At 45.0% G+C, this 18,150-nt stretch overlaps 1 protein-coding gene across 1 annotated transcript in view; it reads left to right on the forward strand.

Moving 5' to 3' along the window:
* The window catches only part of MLLT6 (MLLT6, PHD finger containing), a 360,336-nt gene that overhangs the window by 251,113 nt on the left and 91,073 nt on the right, over nucleotides 1–18,150 (forward strand). The window contains 3 exon segments of the mRNA XM_030220707.1: nucleotides 5,181–5,189; nucleotides 7,169–7,315; nucleotides 7,318–7,347. Of these exon segments, the coding sequence (XP_030076567.1) occupies nucleotides 5,181–5,189; nucleotides 7,169–7,315; nucleotides 7,318–7,347 (186 nt within the window).

Consider the following 18,150-nt stretch of genomic DNA (forward strand, 5'->3'; position numbering starts at 1 on the left):
TTGAAGATTGGTAGGCCTTCCTCCCAAACGAGTCCAGAGTGCGAGACTCCCGCCCCGGGGGCGCCGAAGCGGTATCCCTCGAACTCCGTGCCCTCTTGAGAGCAGAGTCCATGACCGCCGAGTCATGAGGCAATTGAGGCCACATTAACTCTGGGTCTGAGTGGATCCTGTATTGGGACTCCGCTTTCTTGGGGATGGTGGGATTAGGTAAAGGTCTCAACCAGTTCCGAAGCAGTGTCTCTTTGAGGACATTGTGCAACGGTACCGTGGAGGACTCTCTAGGTGGTGATGGATAGTCGAGGACCTCGAGCATCTCGGCCCTCGGCTCATCCACAGAAACCACAGGAAAGGGAATGCAGATAGACATATCCCTGACGAAGGAGGCAAATGAGAGGCTCTCAGGGGGAGAGAGCTTCCTCTCCAGTGAAGGAGTGGGATCGGAGGGAAGACCCACAGGACTCCTCTGAGGAGAAATATCTGGGGTCCTCCTCCTCCCCCCACGAGGCCTCTTCCTCACTGTCGGACATGAGCTCCTGTAGCTCAGACCTCAACCGGGCCCGGCTCGACTTCGAGGCACCGAGTCCTCGGTGGCGTCGTCGAGTGGTGGACTCCCGTGCCGGCGGGGATGAAGCTCCCTCCATCGACGTCGATGGGGACTCCACCTGCGTGGCGGTCAGGGCGTCGAAGGCCCTCGGCACCGGGCTAGAGCACGCCAGCGCCTCCATCAACGGCCCCGGGGGCGCAAGCAACCCCGCGCCGGCACAGTCTGGCCCATCAGCCCTTCCAGGATCCCGGGAAGGATGGCTCGCAGGCACTCGTCAAGGCCCACTGTCGGAAGGCGAGGGGCCGGTGGAGGGTGCCGGTGCCGGAATCTGCTCGGGTCCAGGAGACGACACCGAAGTGTTCGTGCCCTGACGTAGCGATACCGCTATCCACAAGGGGGACGCTCCTCCCGCGCTTCCCGCTTCCTCGCGTCGAGTCATCTCTGGAGCCGGAGCTGGTAGCCACATGCTGCCGTGGGCGAACCGATGACGGTGCTTTTAGTCCTTCTTCCAGTGCCCGTCATCGGCACTCGGCAGCACCGAAGAGGAGGAGGTAGATCCCCCTCGGCCTCGGGGATCGTGTTCCGACAGGGTTCGGTCCCGATGGCCCTTGGTAGAGGGAGTGACCGGGGCCGATTGCCCGTGCGGGCCGCTCACCCCTGCCATCTCCGGAAGACCGGCGGGCCAACGGAACCTGTGCTCCTGGGGTCGGTGCCGTCGGAGATCCGGCCGTCGACACCGATGCCGTCGAAGTCGACATCGAGGGGCCGGCGCAAGTTCCAAAAAGACGGTCCCGAAGAACTTGCCTCGCCACCTGTGTCCATTTCCGTAAACCGAGACACAAGGTGCACGTCTTGGTATCGTGCTCCGGCCCGAGGCAGTGGAGGCACCAAGCATGAGTGTCAGTCTGCGAGATATGCTGGCCGCACCGACCACACTTCTTAAATCCACTCGGGACCTTCGAGGACATCAACGGAAAAATCGCATCGCGAAGTCAAAGTCGGCGATGGTGGGCGGTAAAAAGCACACCCGAAAAAATAAATCGACCGCGCGGCCACAAGGCCGCAACGAGGCGCCCCCCACTAAAAGTACGAGGGGAGTAAAAGAAAAAGCTTTTCTTTTTTTTTTTTTTAAAGAAACAGAGCAAAAGAAAAAAAAACGAAGAAAAACAACGAAGAAAACTCGCGTCTAAGGCGCGTCCGGTTTCCGGGACTGACAGAGAGAGAGACAAACGCGGCTCTCTCCAGCGCGGAAAAGAAAAGACTGAGCGGGAACGGTCGCGCACAAGGCGGTAAGTCGGTGCACTGCGTGCGGGACCGCCCGCAAAGTTTTGTTCCGGTTGGTAGGGGCTGCCTTGGACGTCACCCAGTCGTGAGAACAAGCAGCCTGCTTGTCCTCGGAGAATACGGGTTTCCCCGCCCCTCCACCGGGACGTTTTGCGAAGACGTCCTCAGCAAAACTTGGGCGTCCTTTTCGATTATGCCCCTCCACGTTTCACTCATTTTAATGCAGCATGGCTGAAAATTTGTTTTCTAAGTATTAACTCTAAAATCATATTAACCAGTGGAGAAAAACACTTTCAAGAGCTTTACAAAGTAATTAAAATTATGCTAGCACTGCAGCCGGGTAAATATTTGGAATGATCTGCATGTTTTGTTTTCTAAATACATTAGGGCAGTGGTTCTCAACCTTTTTGCAGTTTGGGACACACCTGACAGACAATGCTTACATACATGACACACTGATACATGACCTTCACAGACCTATGATCTGATACTGTATAACAGTTATTATGAGTTAAATGTTAACATGCTCTGCATCCTCAAACATCCAACCCCCGCTCCCCCCAACAACAGATACAGATCAGAACAAGGAAATTTCTCTATGGAAGTCACTAAACAGAAAAAATATTCTGATTCTCAGTCATCTGGGCAATAGCAACATAAATCCTATGATTCAAACAGCAAGAACAGAACACGCAAAGCACAGACAGATCCTCACCAAATACATATCAAAGGATCACAAAATTAGAAATAGAAATACAAAGACAAAATTGAACTCGGAACCTCAAGAAGTCAAACTCACGTAACACTGGAGAAATTAAAAACAAAACAAAATAGAAGTTCACATTTCCTCTTATATTGAACATAATGCAAATCCATTTGTAACAATCCAGTTCATAGATCCAAAATAAAACACTGACTGCCCGATATTCAAAACAATTTAGCTGGCCACTGACTAGTTAAAATCGCTTGGTCAGGGCTAGCCGCTAATATTCAGCAGCACTTAACTAAGTGCTACTGAATATTACAGTTAGCACCGAACTCAAAAACCGGCTACCTTGGGGTGTTCCAGGGGTGTAGTCAGTACTTCACCACTTAAGTGCTGATATTCTGCACTTAAGCGGCCAGGATTAGTTCATAAATGGGACCATATAAATATCTGTCATATTTTTTTGCGGGCAGCAGCAATTTGGATAGCCAATCGGCTGCCAAACGCAGAGTCTGCTCTCTGCTGCATCCCGCCCTTGTGCAAGCAGGAGGTGACATCAAATGGCGATGGGATGCAGCAGAGAGCAGTCTCTGGACTTGGCGGCCGATGGGCTATGCAAATCGCTACCGGTGCCTGCCAACTCTGCAGAAACACGGATGCACTTTTAGGTATGGGGCAGAGAGTTCCAAGGCAGAGGTCATCACAGGGCCGCAGAGCCCCTTGGAGCATGGATCCCTGTGCAGCCGCTTCCGTCTCAGACCAGCCCTGCCGATTAGACCCAGTGAAGTGATTTAAATGGCCAGGAGCCTCTCCTGGCCTTTTAAATTGGTTGAATATTGACCCCAGAGAGGTTGTATTAGAGAATATCTATAGGAATTCAGAAGTTGGGAAGCAGTGGGTTTAAACCAGTTGGGACAAAGGGAAAGAAGGATTTGAGGAAGTTATGAATTTGAGAGAAAAGTTTGGTCTGCAGAATAAAGATCCTGTCTATACATTATTTACAGGTGAGCAGCTATGTACAAGCAGGTTAAGAGAGACTTGGGAACATAATTCACCAAATTTGAAGAATTTATGGGAAACCTGGGGTCTGCTGGGTTTCATGCATATGCTAACTCTTATCTTCCTCAACTCACAGAGCTGTGACTGGCTGTGACTTCTTTTTTTTTTTTTTAATTTTTAGAAGTCTTATTGAACATTGTTAATTCTGAACATAGCGTACCTAACACATTCTCAATACAAATTTGCACATAGCAATGTGCCAATTACATAACAAAGAATACACAATAGAGTTTGCCATGCATAATCAAATACAGATATACTTCAACTTTTTAATTATTATTTATGAGTGACCTCCGTTCCCTACCTATTGCCCTCCCCTCTCTCCCCTCCGACTCCACCCCCCCCCCCCCCCCCGAGTCCCTCCCCTTTCCCTTTCCCCCAATGCTTTCTCTGGTCCTCCACACTCATAAACTACATTCTCTCTCTTTTTCTAGTTAACTGCATTTACAAAGAACTGCCATATTGAGTGCCATTGACCTGTCCGATGTTTTCGTGTTGCTATGAGCCTTTCCATTTCACACACATATTTTAATTTGTTTTGCCATCTTGTAATTGAGGGGACTGTTTTTTTGTTTCCAATGCAACGCTACTGTCACTCTGGCCACTGCTGTCACCTGTCTCAGCAACTGCTGTTGACAAGATGTCAGTCCTCTCACCGGTGCAGAGAAAAGAAACACCTCAGGGACCCAGGGTATTGTTAATATGTGTCCCAGCTTGAGACCCATCCACTGGAATAGTGGTGGGCCGAGTTATATAGCTTAAACTGCTGAAAAGCACTGACTAGGCCTAAAAATCTGATGATGGCCTTGTTGCTGAGCACCTGCAGAAGCAGGGCTGCTTGATAAGCCTTATTAGAATTTAGTGTGACATTCAAAAGCAGTGCAAAAGCCAAGATCAAGGAATTAATGGCTAAGATCGAGCATCCCAACCAACCCTGGAGTCTATCTTGCACTGCCTTCCAAAATGCCTTAACTTTAAGGCAACGCCACCATATATGTCCCATGGTTCCCCTCAGGCCACACCCCCCCAGCATAGCCCCACTGTCGTCGGGTATATTCGCTGGAGTCGGTCTGGGGTAAGGTACCACCTATATAATACCTTTACTGCATTTTCTTTGAGCGGTACATGTTTAAAAACACCCGCCACCCTTTTTCTATACGCTCCCATTCTGCTTCCTCCATGGTCCTTCCTAACTCCTTTCCCACACCCGCCTGTGGCTACTATGTCCTGGATGCCTGTGCGCTGACACATCTATATAGTCTCCCAATGAGCCCTCGGGATCCAGTTAATTTTTCACATATCTCTTCAAGGGGGAGTGATTGCCGCTGAATGACCTTTCTGGTTGCTGCATTATGGGAGGAAATGCGACAACTGACGCTATGCAAACTCTTCGCCCTCCACCACGGGGAATCCAGCCTTTAGTGCCGCAAATGTTAGTACAGAGTTATTATTATCAAACAGTTGACCCAACCTTCGCTACCACCGAGTGAAGACTCCCGTAGTATTCCCCGGCAGAAACAAAGGGTTGTAAGCAATTGGTGTCATGCGGGACAGCACACACCTGCCCCCGGAAATAGTTTGTCCCAGTAGTAGAGAGTAACTTCCACTGAGGGGCACACACCGTCTTGCATTTACGAAAAGATCTTGGCAACCACATAGTGCCCCCAGCGGTGTCTGTGCTGTGACTTCTTTACCCCAAACGTGCCCTTTTGATGGTGCATACTTGTGCACACCAAGGTTTAAATGTACAAACATTTCTTCTCAGCACACATTTGGTGTCCTATCTTTTGTAAAATTACCCCCTATGCCAGGTGGTTGCCAAACCTTTTCGGTTCACAGCACCCATTGGTGTCTGAGCATTTTTTGAGCCACAGCTCCCCCCCCCCCCCCCCCCCCGGCCACACAGGTCTCCACCCCAGCCCCCCGCCAATCTAGCCCTATCCCCACCACACAGGTCTCTACCCCCCCACCCTCCGCCACACATCATGTCCAAAGACAGCAAAACATATGTAGACAGCACTGATAACAGCCCCATTGAATTTCAGAGTAAAATTTCATTTCACTTCACATATCTATACTATCCTACTCCAAAACAAATAGACACAGCTAGTTTTATTTATGTGTTACGTTTATATCCCACCTTTTCCCACTTATTAGTAGGCAAGTGGCTTACATAGTTCTGGAGAAGTGGTTACAGACTCCAGTGTGAACAAATACAGTATAGGGGTACTATTACAGTGACAAGTACAGTAAAGAAGTATTGGTAAATAGGTTGGGGTGATACAGACAAAAATGTTAGGGTGTGATCATGCGTCGGGGTTGAAACTGTCCGTTTCCTGATTAAATGCCATATTTAATTATTCAGTGTTTATGTCAGATACTGTGTGGTATGCCTTCTTGAACAGGTGGGTTTTTAGGTTTTTTTCAGAATTCTAGATGATTATTCGTAGATTTCAGGCGTTTGGTAGAGAATCAAATACAAATCAAAAGTTATAAACATATAAAACATGAATAATCTATAACCCAAACTTAGTGACAGAACTAAAGCCCTATCCCATCTTCATCTCCCACCCATGTACCAAACCTTACTTATTAAATAGCCCCATACTGTCTCTCCTACTGCAAGGCTCTGTCTTTCTTCTTTGTCTGAGAAGTAATTTGAAATTATTTATTTTATTTATTTTATATTGCATCACTCACTTGGGGAAAACTTTGCTTGTTCTTCAAAAATATCTATCAAGCCTAAGAAACAATACTGGGGTTAATCTGGAGGTCTGCATGTGGCCTCTGACGGGAAGGAGGTATGTGGGTGTGAAATGGGCTTTTCTCTCTCTGAACCGTGCCAGAATGTTTAAAATCCTACTGCAATTTAAATTTTTATCATTTTCAAAACAAACATCTGTTCGACATCCAATCATGGATTCTTACCCAATAATGTGTGGTCTGTTCAGATCAGCTTCCTTCCTCAGAATCACACAGAAGACTGTAAAGCGACTGATCACAGCCCAGCTGTGATTGTCACGGAGCCTTTCTGGCACCTAAAATGGCGATCCTGATTGAGAAACAGCAAGCCTCACACCTTGCTTCCCAATCAGGATCACCCTTTTAGGAACCAGACAGGCTCGTGACCAATCACAGCTGAGCTGTGATCGATAGCTTTCCGCAGCCATGTGCAGCTCACATTGAGACTGCTATGCCAGTACACATAGACTCGTAAGGATTGTTGATGGGGGGGGGGGGGGGTGTTGGGAGTTGCGTTCCCTGCTCCAACATTTGTTCCAGTGCTTGGCATAAATTCCTATCTATGCCCTGTGGCACCCCTGTGAGTTCACCACAGTGCACTGGGGTGCCAAGGCGCACAGTTTGGGAAACACTGCCCTATGCAATCAGTCTTGTTGCTAGCTGCATAAGTGCTTTTAAATACTAGGCTCCATATGTCTGCCTAGCTAATAAATATTTTACCCCTGTGACCATGCTAGTAATAAATATGAAATTGTTCTCTATTTTGTCCTTTCTTCTCTCCATTTCCTCTTTCTCTTACTCATTTGTTCTTTTATTTTCTTACAGTTGTAGAGATGTTAAAGCACTGCACTCACTCCAAAAAGAAAACCAGCAACTTCAAGAACAGATAATGAGCCTGACTGCCAAGAAGGAGCGTTTACAACACCTTAATGTCCAACTTTCTGTTCCCTTTCCCCTGGTGAACACCAGCAATGGGCCATTAGCCAGGCTCATTATCTCTTGCCTCAGAATGGTAAGGAATTATACACATGGTATAGTACTGTCTGCTAGCAGAGAGCAGTGCTGAAAAACAGGACATGTCACATTCATGATAAATAAAGTTCATATTAGTTTTTTTATTGTTTCATATGTTCAGGGTTTTACATTAACCTTGATTTCATAATAATTTTTGTTCCCTGAAAATCGTTTGTTTCACTACATAGAAAGCAATAAGTTTTCTCTTTTGGTCTCTTTTAATTAGTTAATTGCATTGCAAGAATCAAAGAATAGCTGTCAAAACTATAACAGAGTAAACAGGAAAAGGGATTTTGAAATGTCACTATTATGGAAGATAAATGATGCATTAGATTTGCATAGTACCTTTGATCTAACAAGGTATTATAGCACTTAGATATACATGAAATATCATGTATCTGAATAAAGATACATTGTTGGTGATAAAGCTAATAAATGTTCAGAGATACAAACTTTCAGAACTATCAAGATAACTTCCTCTGAATGTCAATGAAATCAAAAAGATTTATTTCGTTCCTCCGCATTGCCACCCTTGAAAACCATCTCTGGTGCAAGGTAGATCTCTTAAATCTTTGTTCAGTAAAACCAAGACAAACGAAATTCATTCAGCCTCTAACGGTCCTGCAGATTCCCTCACGGGCTTTCTGCTTCTGATATACCTGAAAAAGTTATTACTATGAGTTTTTGCCTCCGAGGCAAGTTTTTCTTCGTATTCTCTTTTGGCCTTCTTTATCAATGCTTTGCATCTAGCTTGCCAGTGCTTATATTGCCTCTTGTTTTCTTCATTTGGATCTTTTTTCTATATTCTGAATCATGTACTTTTGGCTCTAATAGCCTCTTTCACTTCTCCTTTTAACCATGCTGGCTGTCATTTGCTCTTCTTTCCACCTTTATTGATACATGAAATACATCTGGTCTGGGCTTCCAAAATGGTATTTTTATATTTCAACATTTTTATTGATGACAATTCAAAAGAAACCCATTCAACAATATGATTTACAGATAGTCAGTTATGAAAATGTACTCAGTAAATACAAAGTAATACTATCCGTCATCAAACTTTTCACATTTTATCCCCCCCCCCCCCCCTTACTATTAGTGTTTCGCTATTATTGGCAACAAAGGAGAACTGGGAAACATACAGCTGGTGAATTGACATCTTTGTTAACATCCTCTCGTGAGTTAATATTGTACTATATATTCAACTGTGATATAGTGATGACCGGACCTGACTGTCCCCCCACACACCCTTCTGGTAATAATCAAAGTACAACCACCGAGTACATCTAGCGTCTTATAAGTACTTGATGTCATTAATTATTATGCCCAGCATTTTATACAGGATGTAACAGAGTTCCATCAAATATCTCTTATACCAAAATAAATAAAAATTCAGATGTCTAGTGCATACAAAAATGAACCTTTCCAATTACAAAACCTTTTCACCTTCCTAAATCCCCCCTACCCAGCCTCCCGACCTCTCCCCCCCCAACCTAATCCCTCCCCCCCCCCCCTTCTCCCGAGACCTGAAGGATCTTAACCTATTCCTCATGGAAGAACTCAACCTGCATTAAGAAGTAGACTCCGACCTCTAGGGCTTAAGATGTGTAAGTAGGGACCCCAGAGAGCCAGAAACGTCACTCTCTTTCTCTGCGAGAGTCTAATCTCACTAGCCTCCCAAGAAACCAGCTGATGCAACTGATTTCTCCAGTGCCAGTATGCGGGAGGGTCTTTAACCGTCCAATACTGTAGAATACATTTCCTAGCTATTAAACACATCTTACGAAGCATCAGAGTTGTAAAGCGGTTTTGACCTCTAAAGGACCCCGGAAGATCTAAGATTAATTGCTCAACATTCCCCAGGATCTTAATCCCCAGTCGTCCTTCCCAGAAGCCTCGAACCTGAGTCCAAAATCTTTGCAATGCGGGACAACTCCAGAACATATGCAGCAGCGTACCTGGGCTCACTCCACACTTAAGACAGTTTGGCTACGGTCCTCTCCCATATGCGCTAGTTGGGTCGCTGTCACATATCCCCTATGGATACATCGGTATGCACATTCTCCAATCGGGCATCCGATACCAACAGGGGTATGCGCGCCACTGTCCTTGGTATATTCCAAGACTCCAGTGTCATTCCCAGCTCCCTCTCCCATGCACACCTCATTGATCCATATTCTCTGGGGGGTTGCCATCTAGTTAATGTTTTACAAAGCAGAGAGACAGTGACCTCTCCCTCGCCCCCTGAATTGAAAAAATCTTGAATTTTGCCCCCCAATTGACCTGACAAGGAAGCCCCCGGTAGTGAAGCCATATAATGTTGTATTTGTCTTATGGCAAATCTATTGCCCCAGGAATCCCCCACCTTATTTAACAAGTCTGCAGTTGAGAGGGGCTGCCCATCTTCGCCCACCAGATGTGCCAAACATGTTACCCCCCGACTCACCCAATCAGCAAAATGTCTGCTCGACATCCCAGGCAAAAACTCACTATTCCCACAAATGGTGAGTTGATCCGTCACCGTCGGATCACCTCCAAGCCTACGTACAAGCCTTCTCCACACCTCTCGAAGTGGTCTTAACATCACACTCTTACGTAGTCTTTCTGGGATATTACCGGTTTTATGATGTAGCAATGAAAAAAGCCAGTAGGGTTCAAAATACGCCTTCTCCAGCGCAATTGGTATAACGTTGTGTACCCAGGAACCAATCTCCTAAGTGACGTAGCTGACATGCCTGATTATAGAGCGCTAGATCAGGCATTCCCATCCCGCCACGGCTCCAACTGCCAATCAGGTGGGAGAATCGAATCCGTGGTTTCCTACCTCTCCAACAGAAGTTCGATGCTAAAGCATAGAATCTCTGAAGGTCTTTCCGATATAACCAAATTGGTATTGTCTGCAGTACATAGAGCCACCTCGGAAACAGCACCATCTTTATGAGATTTATTCTACCCAGCAGTGACAGTGGCAAATCCATCCAACCCTGTAACACCTTCCTGGTCTCCTCCAGCAACCACTTAATATTTAACTCGTGTAAACGAGAAGTATCCATGGGTAACAAAATTCCTAAATATTTAAAAGAGGTTTGCGCCCTTTTTTAGAGGAAATTCTCCTCTCCAACATCTCCAGACCTCCTCTGACGAGGCCAAAGCCTCTGACTTGTCAAGATTTAACCGGAGCCCCGCATAGTCTCCATATTCCGAAACGATCTCCAGTAATGCACTTAAAGATTCTTGCGGATTCGTCAGATGAACCAAAATATCATCGGCAAAAGCTGCCACCTTAAATGCCTCTTTTCCTATCTCCATCCCTGCTACTGCAGGCTGTCTCATTATGTCCCTTAATAAAGGGTCCAACGTTAGCACAAACAGTAAGGGCGATAGAGGGCATCCATGTCGCGTTCCTCTGCCTATTGCAAAGTCTGATGTTACAAACCCATTGACTAGTATGCGGGCCCTCGGTGTCGAATATAATGCTTTGATCCCTGACAAAAATCTCCCTGAGAATCCGTATTTTCGAAGGACCGCGTATAGAAATTCCCAATGGACCCGATCGAACGCTTTTTCTGCGTCAAAGCTTATTAATACAGACTGTTTGTTCCCTCTTTTGCTAGCTTCCAAGGAGGTCAACACTCTGCGGACATTTTTTGCGATTGTCCTTCCCTTTACGAACCCTACTTGGGCATCGTGTATTAATTCCGGCAAAGTTTTCGCTAATCTGTTTGCCATGATCTTAGCCATTAGTTTGACCTCAAAATTCAGGAGTGAAATAGGCCTATAAGATGCTGCTAATTCCGGGTCTCTTCCTTTCTTAGGATTACAATAATACAGGCAGTATTTAGATCTGGAGGCACCTGTTCTTGATCTATTAAAGTGTTGAACATTGCAGTTAAAGGGTCTATTATCTCTTCCCCCATTATTTTGTAAAATTCCGCCCTATAACCATCCACCCCCGGCGTTTTAAACAGCTGGCTTTGGTTAATGGCCAGCAGCACCTCCTCTGTTGTGATGGGATTGTTGAGCTTCTGCTCCTCTTGTGGAGTGAGACTTGGCAGCTGTAACTGCTCTAGATACAGGTCCCCCGACAAACCTTCATCTGTTGGGATTCCATATAGCTCTTTATAATAGTTATAGAAGATCTCACTGATTCCTTGATCTGTGGAGACTCTTGTCCCCTGTCCTCCCTTCATAGTGAGAACCCTAGCTTTCCCTTGTTTAGCCGCTATCAGCCGTGCCAGCCTCCCCCCTTTGTTGCCATGCCTATAAAGCTGATATTTGTAATAATTCTGCGATTTCACAGCTTTTTGATGGAGGGCTACATTTAATGCCGTTTGCAGAGATAGTAAATGTTGTTTATTCTCTAGGGAGGGTTGGCGACCATAGTATCTCCGAGCTTTGCACACTAGCTGACTAAGTCGTAATATTTCTTTAAGTCGGGCTTTACGTTTATGTGCCATATAGCTGATAATTTCTCCACGGAGTACTGCCTTAGCTGACTCCCAGTAGAGAACTGGATCATTAGCATGTATTTCATTATGTAATTTATAATCCCGCCAACTTTGAAGTATGGACGCCTTAAAGTTTGGATCCCTATAGAGTTCTATTGGAAACGCCCATCTACCATATCCTCTTTGTTCCCCCCCGGGTGACCAGCACATTTCCACCCAGGCATGATCCGAGATTACAGTGGCGCCTATTACCGAGCTCATCACTGAGCCAAAGAGCTGCTCTGAGACCAGCAAATAATCAATTCGGGCTTGCGTTTCATGTACTCGGGATAGATGCGTATAATCCCTTCCTTGTGGGTCAAGTGTCCGCCAAACGTCTACCAGCCCCATCTGTCGACAAAGATTGGGCAGCCCCCTATTCTCCTGGACAAGATTCTGTCTCCGGGCCCCTGTACTGTCCATCAAAGGATCCATCACTGTGTTGAAATCTCCGCCCAGTATCACAGGCAAAGTGTTATGTCGTAACAATCTTAAGGTAAGCATCCTATAAAACTTCCTGTCATATTGATTCGGGGCATATACATTCCCAAACAACACCTTTTGGCGGTTTATGATAACCTCACATATCAAAAATCTCCCTCCCGGGTCAGTGAATCGTACTTCCAATTTGTCAACTATCCCTTTTCTGAACAAGATGGCAACCCCTCCTTTTTTCCCCTGAGCTTCTGCGGAGACACATTCCCCCACCCACCAGGTACGTAATTTGGCATGCTCCACTGCTGATAAGTGGGTCTCCTGCAACAGAGCTATGTCTACTTTGTTTCTCTGCAAGTGTTGTAATATTTTAGTACGCTTAATGGGAGACGTGATCCCTCCTACATGCCACGTCACAACTCTCAGGGTTCCCAGTTCTCGTGAGATACCAGTCCTTGAGATCTATATCTCTCTTGCCTAGAAGAGGGGTGTCCCAGCCACCACCCCCTCCTATTCCTAACATGTTCCATCTTCTTCCTTTCCAAAACCTTATTAAACAAAACCTCCAGGTCCCTGCGTCCCCCCAGTCTCTAACCCCCCCCCCCCCACCCTCACCCCTACAGCTCCCCTCCCCCCCTCTAATCCCAACCCCTCATTTGAACTTCCCCTGTCCCCAAACGGGACCATCACATATAACGCCTCTTACCCCTTCACCCTCTTGTAAGCCATTACCACCTCAACCACCCCCTTAATTCCCTTACAGTTATAACAGAAATATGAAGATAAAAGGGGGTGCTCACATAACCTATATATTAATAACTTGCATGTCACAAAACCTCTGCCTCTGATTCCTCAGCAGATCTCCACTGCTTTGCGGGGTAGCAACCACTTCTGTCGATATCTTGAAAGTCCTGCGTCCCCACCAGCACTCTCATTTCGTCGGATTCCATATTCTTAAACCAAGGTCGTCTCGTCTGCTTCCCACAGAACGGAAGATTATTCTCTCTGGTGAGGCCCAGTTGCCAACTCCTCATGCCTCTCAATTCCATGTTAACTCCCCCCAGGGGTGCTCATATGCTAGGTTTATTTTAATCAATGGTGCATTGCACTCTTTCTCTTAATGTATAAGCATTTGCTGAGTCTGCATATTGGAATCAACAGATAACATGCAGTATTCTACTGCTGTAACAGTCATTAATAATCCAACTTCTAACAGTAACCATTTGTAATCCTTGCCCTGGAAGGCTGTTCGGTCTTCAGCACTCCTTCATGGGTCATTTATAAATCCCCTGATATCTTATGTTCAGCGTTCCTCTAGCGAACTCAGAAAGGCCTGCGCTTGTTCCACGGCAGTGAAGGTTTTTATCTCCGCCTGATAAGTTACCCGCAGTTTCGCCGGGTACTGTAAGGCAAATCTAATCTTCTTTTCAAACAGCTTCGTGCAAATCGGGGAAAACTTCCTTCGTTGCATCGCCACTGCCGTGGAGTAGTCCTGAAAACAAAGCACTTTCTTGTTTCCATAGCGTAACTCCCGATCCTTCCTCAAGGCCTGCACTATAGCCTCTTTGTGTACAAAATTCAGCAAACGGCAGATCACCACTCGCGGCCTCGCATTGTCTGAATGCCTGGGTCCCACCCGGTGCGCTCTTTCCACCTGGATGGCGCCGAGATCCTCCGGAAGCTGCAGCTGTTCTGCTAGCCAGTTTTCTATAAAAGCTCTTAAGTTAGTAGTTTCTATAGCCTCAGGCAGCCCCACAAATCTTAGATTGTTTCTACGAGACCTGTTCTCAAGGTCCTCCAGCTTCTCTTCATATGCCTCCACTTGGGCTCTGAGTTTTTTATTGTCTTCCTCTATTTTTTGTACTTTATCCTCCAGGGCCCCGTGTCTCTGCTGAAATTCCGTCAGCTCCTTGTTTAATTGTCCCAAGTTTTCCTGGACCTGAGATAGTTTGTTGTCAATGGGCCCCAGGCGCTTATCTAGCAGCGGCTCCATAGCGTTCGTCACCTCCGCTACCACCTCCGCCACCCACACCGAACTTACAGTGTGCGCGGGCGGGCTCGGCGGGGCCGCCATTTTCTCCTCGCCGCCTCGCGTCTTTTCTTTGTCTCTTCGAAGAGTCTTTGCCGCCATAGGGTTTCGCTGCGTTTTGGTCAGCTGGAACTCTTCACCGTAAGTTCCTGTGTTGTAGGTGTAAATTTGGTGGTTCGTTGCAAGCTAATTCCCCAGTTTTTGAGGGTTTAGCGGGTAATCCGGCAGGAGCGGGTTTTTCAGCAGCCGCTCCTGTTCATGGCGTCACGTGATCCCCTCCAAAATGGTATTTTTAAACAACATCCATGCCCGATTAAAATCCTAACCTTTTTAGCTGAGCCTGGACTAGATAGTATACACCCTAGGGTACTGAAAGAACTCAAATATCAAATTGCAGATCTACTGTGATTTGTAACCTGTCGTTAAAATTGAAGATTTGAGGGTGGCCAGTGTAACGCCTATTTTAAAAAAGGGATCCGGGTGATCTGGACATTATAGACCAGTAAGCCTGACATCGGTGCTGGGCAAAATAGTGGAAGCTATTATAAAGATCACTGAACACATAGACAAACATGGTTTAATGGGGCATAGTCAATATGGATTCAGCCAAGGGAAGTCTTGCTTCACCAATTTGCTTAATTTCTTTGAATGTGTGAATAAACATGTAAATAAAGGTGAACAAGTCGATGTAGTGCATCTAGATTTTCAGAAAGCGTTTGACAAAGTCCCTAATGAAAGACTCTTGAGAAAATTAGAGTCGTGGGCTAGGAGGCAATGTTCTGTTGTGGATTAGGAATTGGTTGATGGATAGAAAACAGAGGGTAGGGTTAAACAGCCAATTCCCTCAGTGGAGGAGGATGAATAGTGGAGGGCATCATAGATCTGTACTGAGTCTGGCGCTATTTAACATATTTTTTTAATGATCTGGAAATGGGAACGAGTGAGGTGATTAAATTTGAAGATGACACAAAACTATTCAGAGTTGTTAGAACACATGTGGATTGTGAAAAATTGCAGGAAGACCTTAGGAAGTTGGATGACTGAGCATCCAAATGGTGGATAAAATTTAGTGTGGACAAATGCAAAGTGATGCATGTTGGGAAAAATAATCCAAATCATAGTTACTTGATGCTAAGATCCAGCTTAGGAGTCAGCACCCAAGAAAAAGATCTAGGTGTCATCTTAGATAATACACTGAAATCTGCCCAGTGTGTGGTGGCGGCCAAAAAAGCAAACAGGATGCTAGGAATTATTAGGAAATGTATAGAAAATATAACAAAGAATATTATAATGCCTCTGTATTGCTCCATAGTGTGACCACTCCTTGAGTATTGTATTTAATTCTGGTCGCCATATCTCAAAAAGATAGCAGAATTAGAAAAAGTTCAAAGAAGAGCAACCGAAATTATGGGATAAAACTGCTCCCGTATGAGGAAAGGCTAAAGAGGTTAGGGCGTTTCAGCTTGGAAAAGAGACGGCTGAGGGGGGGGGGGGGGATATGATTGAGGTGTACAAAATCCTGAGTGAACGGGTGGAGATGAATCCTTTTTTCTCTCATTCAAAAAGTACAGAGACCATGAAATTGCATGGGAATACTTTTAAAACAAATAAGAGGAAATATTTTTTCATTCAATGAATAGTTAAGCTCAGAAACTCATTGCCAGAGGATATGGTTTCAGCGGTTAGTGTACCTGGGTTCAAAAATGGTTTATTCAAGTTCCTGGAGGAAAAGTCTATAGTCTGCTATTGAGATAGACATGGGGAAAGCCAATGCTTGTCCCTGGGATCAGTAGCATGAATCTTGCTACTATTTAGGTTTCATAAGTGGCAGTATACGAAAATAATTCTACAAGCTAAATAAATTCTAAAAGGCACAAGGAGGCATCAGATAAACATATTATGGGCTATCGGATCTCTTATAGCCCCAGCCATTTCAGATCCAAGCTCCTTTGATTTTGTCAATCACTTACCGCTAAGTCAATGGGTGGCAGTAAGGTCTCAGGCCGAAAATTGACGTGCGCTGGTTTTTATTTTGCTGCACGTCCATTTTCCAGCCCCTTATAAAAAGGCCCTTTTTCCAGGATGCGGCAAAAACTGGCCCAACTTGCGCCCAAAAGACTTGCACTACTGCAAGCCACTTTTTGCCGCGGCTTAATAAAAGGGCCCTCAAGATCTTGTTCAAAAACAAAGGAGGCAATCATGGTCAAACGCTCTGATTTTTAATTTAAAGAAGATTCTAATAATGCTGACACATCTAAATTCCCTTGTTGTTCCTCTTGTATCCCCATCTCTTCTGGGTCTCTAGCAGATTTAATAGGTATATAGTAAATTTTATTAGAGGAGATATTGATTCCAGGGGAAACTTTAAAACTTCATGTAAATATTTTTTGAAGCAATCAGCTGGTGAGATCCCAGGGGCTTTAGGGAAATTTAGAAAACGTAAATTCAGTCTTCTATTAAATTTTTCAATCTTTCAATGAATCAGGTTTTTATTCTTTAAAGTAGAGGAGATACCTTGCAAAATTATGACTTCAGATTTAATAGAACCAATATGGTCTGAAAACTCCTTTTTTGTAACAGCAAAGTCTTAGATAAATCATCAAACTTACTCGCTAGAGCAGATATTTATTTATTTATTTATGGCATTTGTATCCCACATTATCCCACCTCTTTGCAGGCTCAATGTGGCTTACAATTCGTCATGGATACTGGAAATAGCAGTGAAGATACATTTGGTTTACAGAGGGTTTTGTGTTACATGGTGGAGAAATACATGAAGGTGTCAAAGCAGAAGGACATTATAAGACAGTCTGGAAGTTTTAAAGATTATACAGTTACACATGTTAGATTATACCGTTACACATGTTGATTTTTGTAATATATCTTGTCGAAGAGATAGGTTTTCAATAGTTTGCGGAAATTGGTTAGTTCATAGACCATTTTCAGGTTACGTGGCAACGCGTTCCAGAGCTGCGTGCTTGTATAGGAAAAGGTAGATGCATGCATTGATTTGTATTTCAGACCCTTGCACTTGGGAGGATGAAGATTAAGGAATGTGCGAGAGGATCTTTTTGCGTTCCTGGGTGGTAGATCTATCAGGTCTGACATGTAGGCTGGGGCGTTACCATGGATGATTTTATGGACTAGGGTGCAAAGTTTGAACGTGATGCGTTCCTTTAGTGGGAGCCAGTGTAGTTTTTCCCACAGGGGTTTCGCGCTTTCGTATTTTGGTGTGCCAAATATTAGTCTGGCTGCTGTATTCTGGGCTGTCTGGAGTTTTTTTAAGTATTTGCTCTTTACAGCCAGCGTAGAGTGAGTTACAATAGTCCAGATGACTGAGTACCAATGATTGTACCAGATTGCGGAAGACAGTTCTTGGAAAAATGGTCTAACTCTTTTTAGTTTCCACATTGAATGAAACATCTTTTTAGTTATGTTATTTGCATGGTTCTCAAGTGTTAGGTGTCGATCAAGAGTGACTCCAAGGATTTTTAGGGAGTCCGAAACTGGTAGATTTAGTTTAGGTGTGTTGATGGTGGTAAATTTATTCTTGTTGTATTGCGAGGTTAGTACCAGACATTGGGTTTTCTCTGCATTGAGCTTCAGCTGAAATGCATCTGCCCAGGAATTCATAATATGTAGGCTTTGCTTGATTTCATTGGTGATTTCCCTTAGATCTTGTTTGAATGGGATGAAGATCGTTACATCATCAGCGAATATATATGGGTTTAGGTTCTGATTCAATAGTAGTTTGGCCAAGGGTGTCATCATTAGGTTGAATATTGCCGTGAGAGGGGGGATCCCTGTGGAACTCTGCATTCAGGTATCCATGTAGCTGATGTAGTCGACT

The sequence above is a fragment of the Microcaecilia unicolor genome, chromosome 12, assembly GCF_901765095.1.
Source record: "Microcaecilia unicolor chromosome 12, aMicUni1.1, whole genome shotgun sequence".
NCBI classification, from domain to species: domain Eukaryota; kingdom Metazoa; phylum Chordata; class Amphibia; order Gymnophiona; family Siphonopidae; genus Microcaecilia; species Microcaecilia unicolor.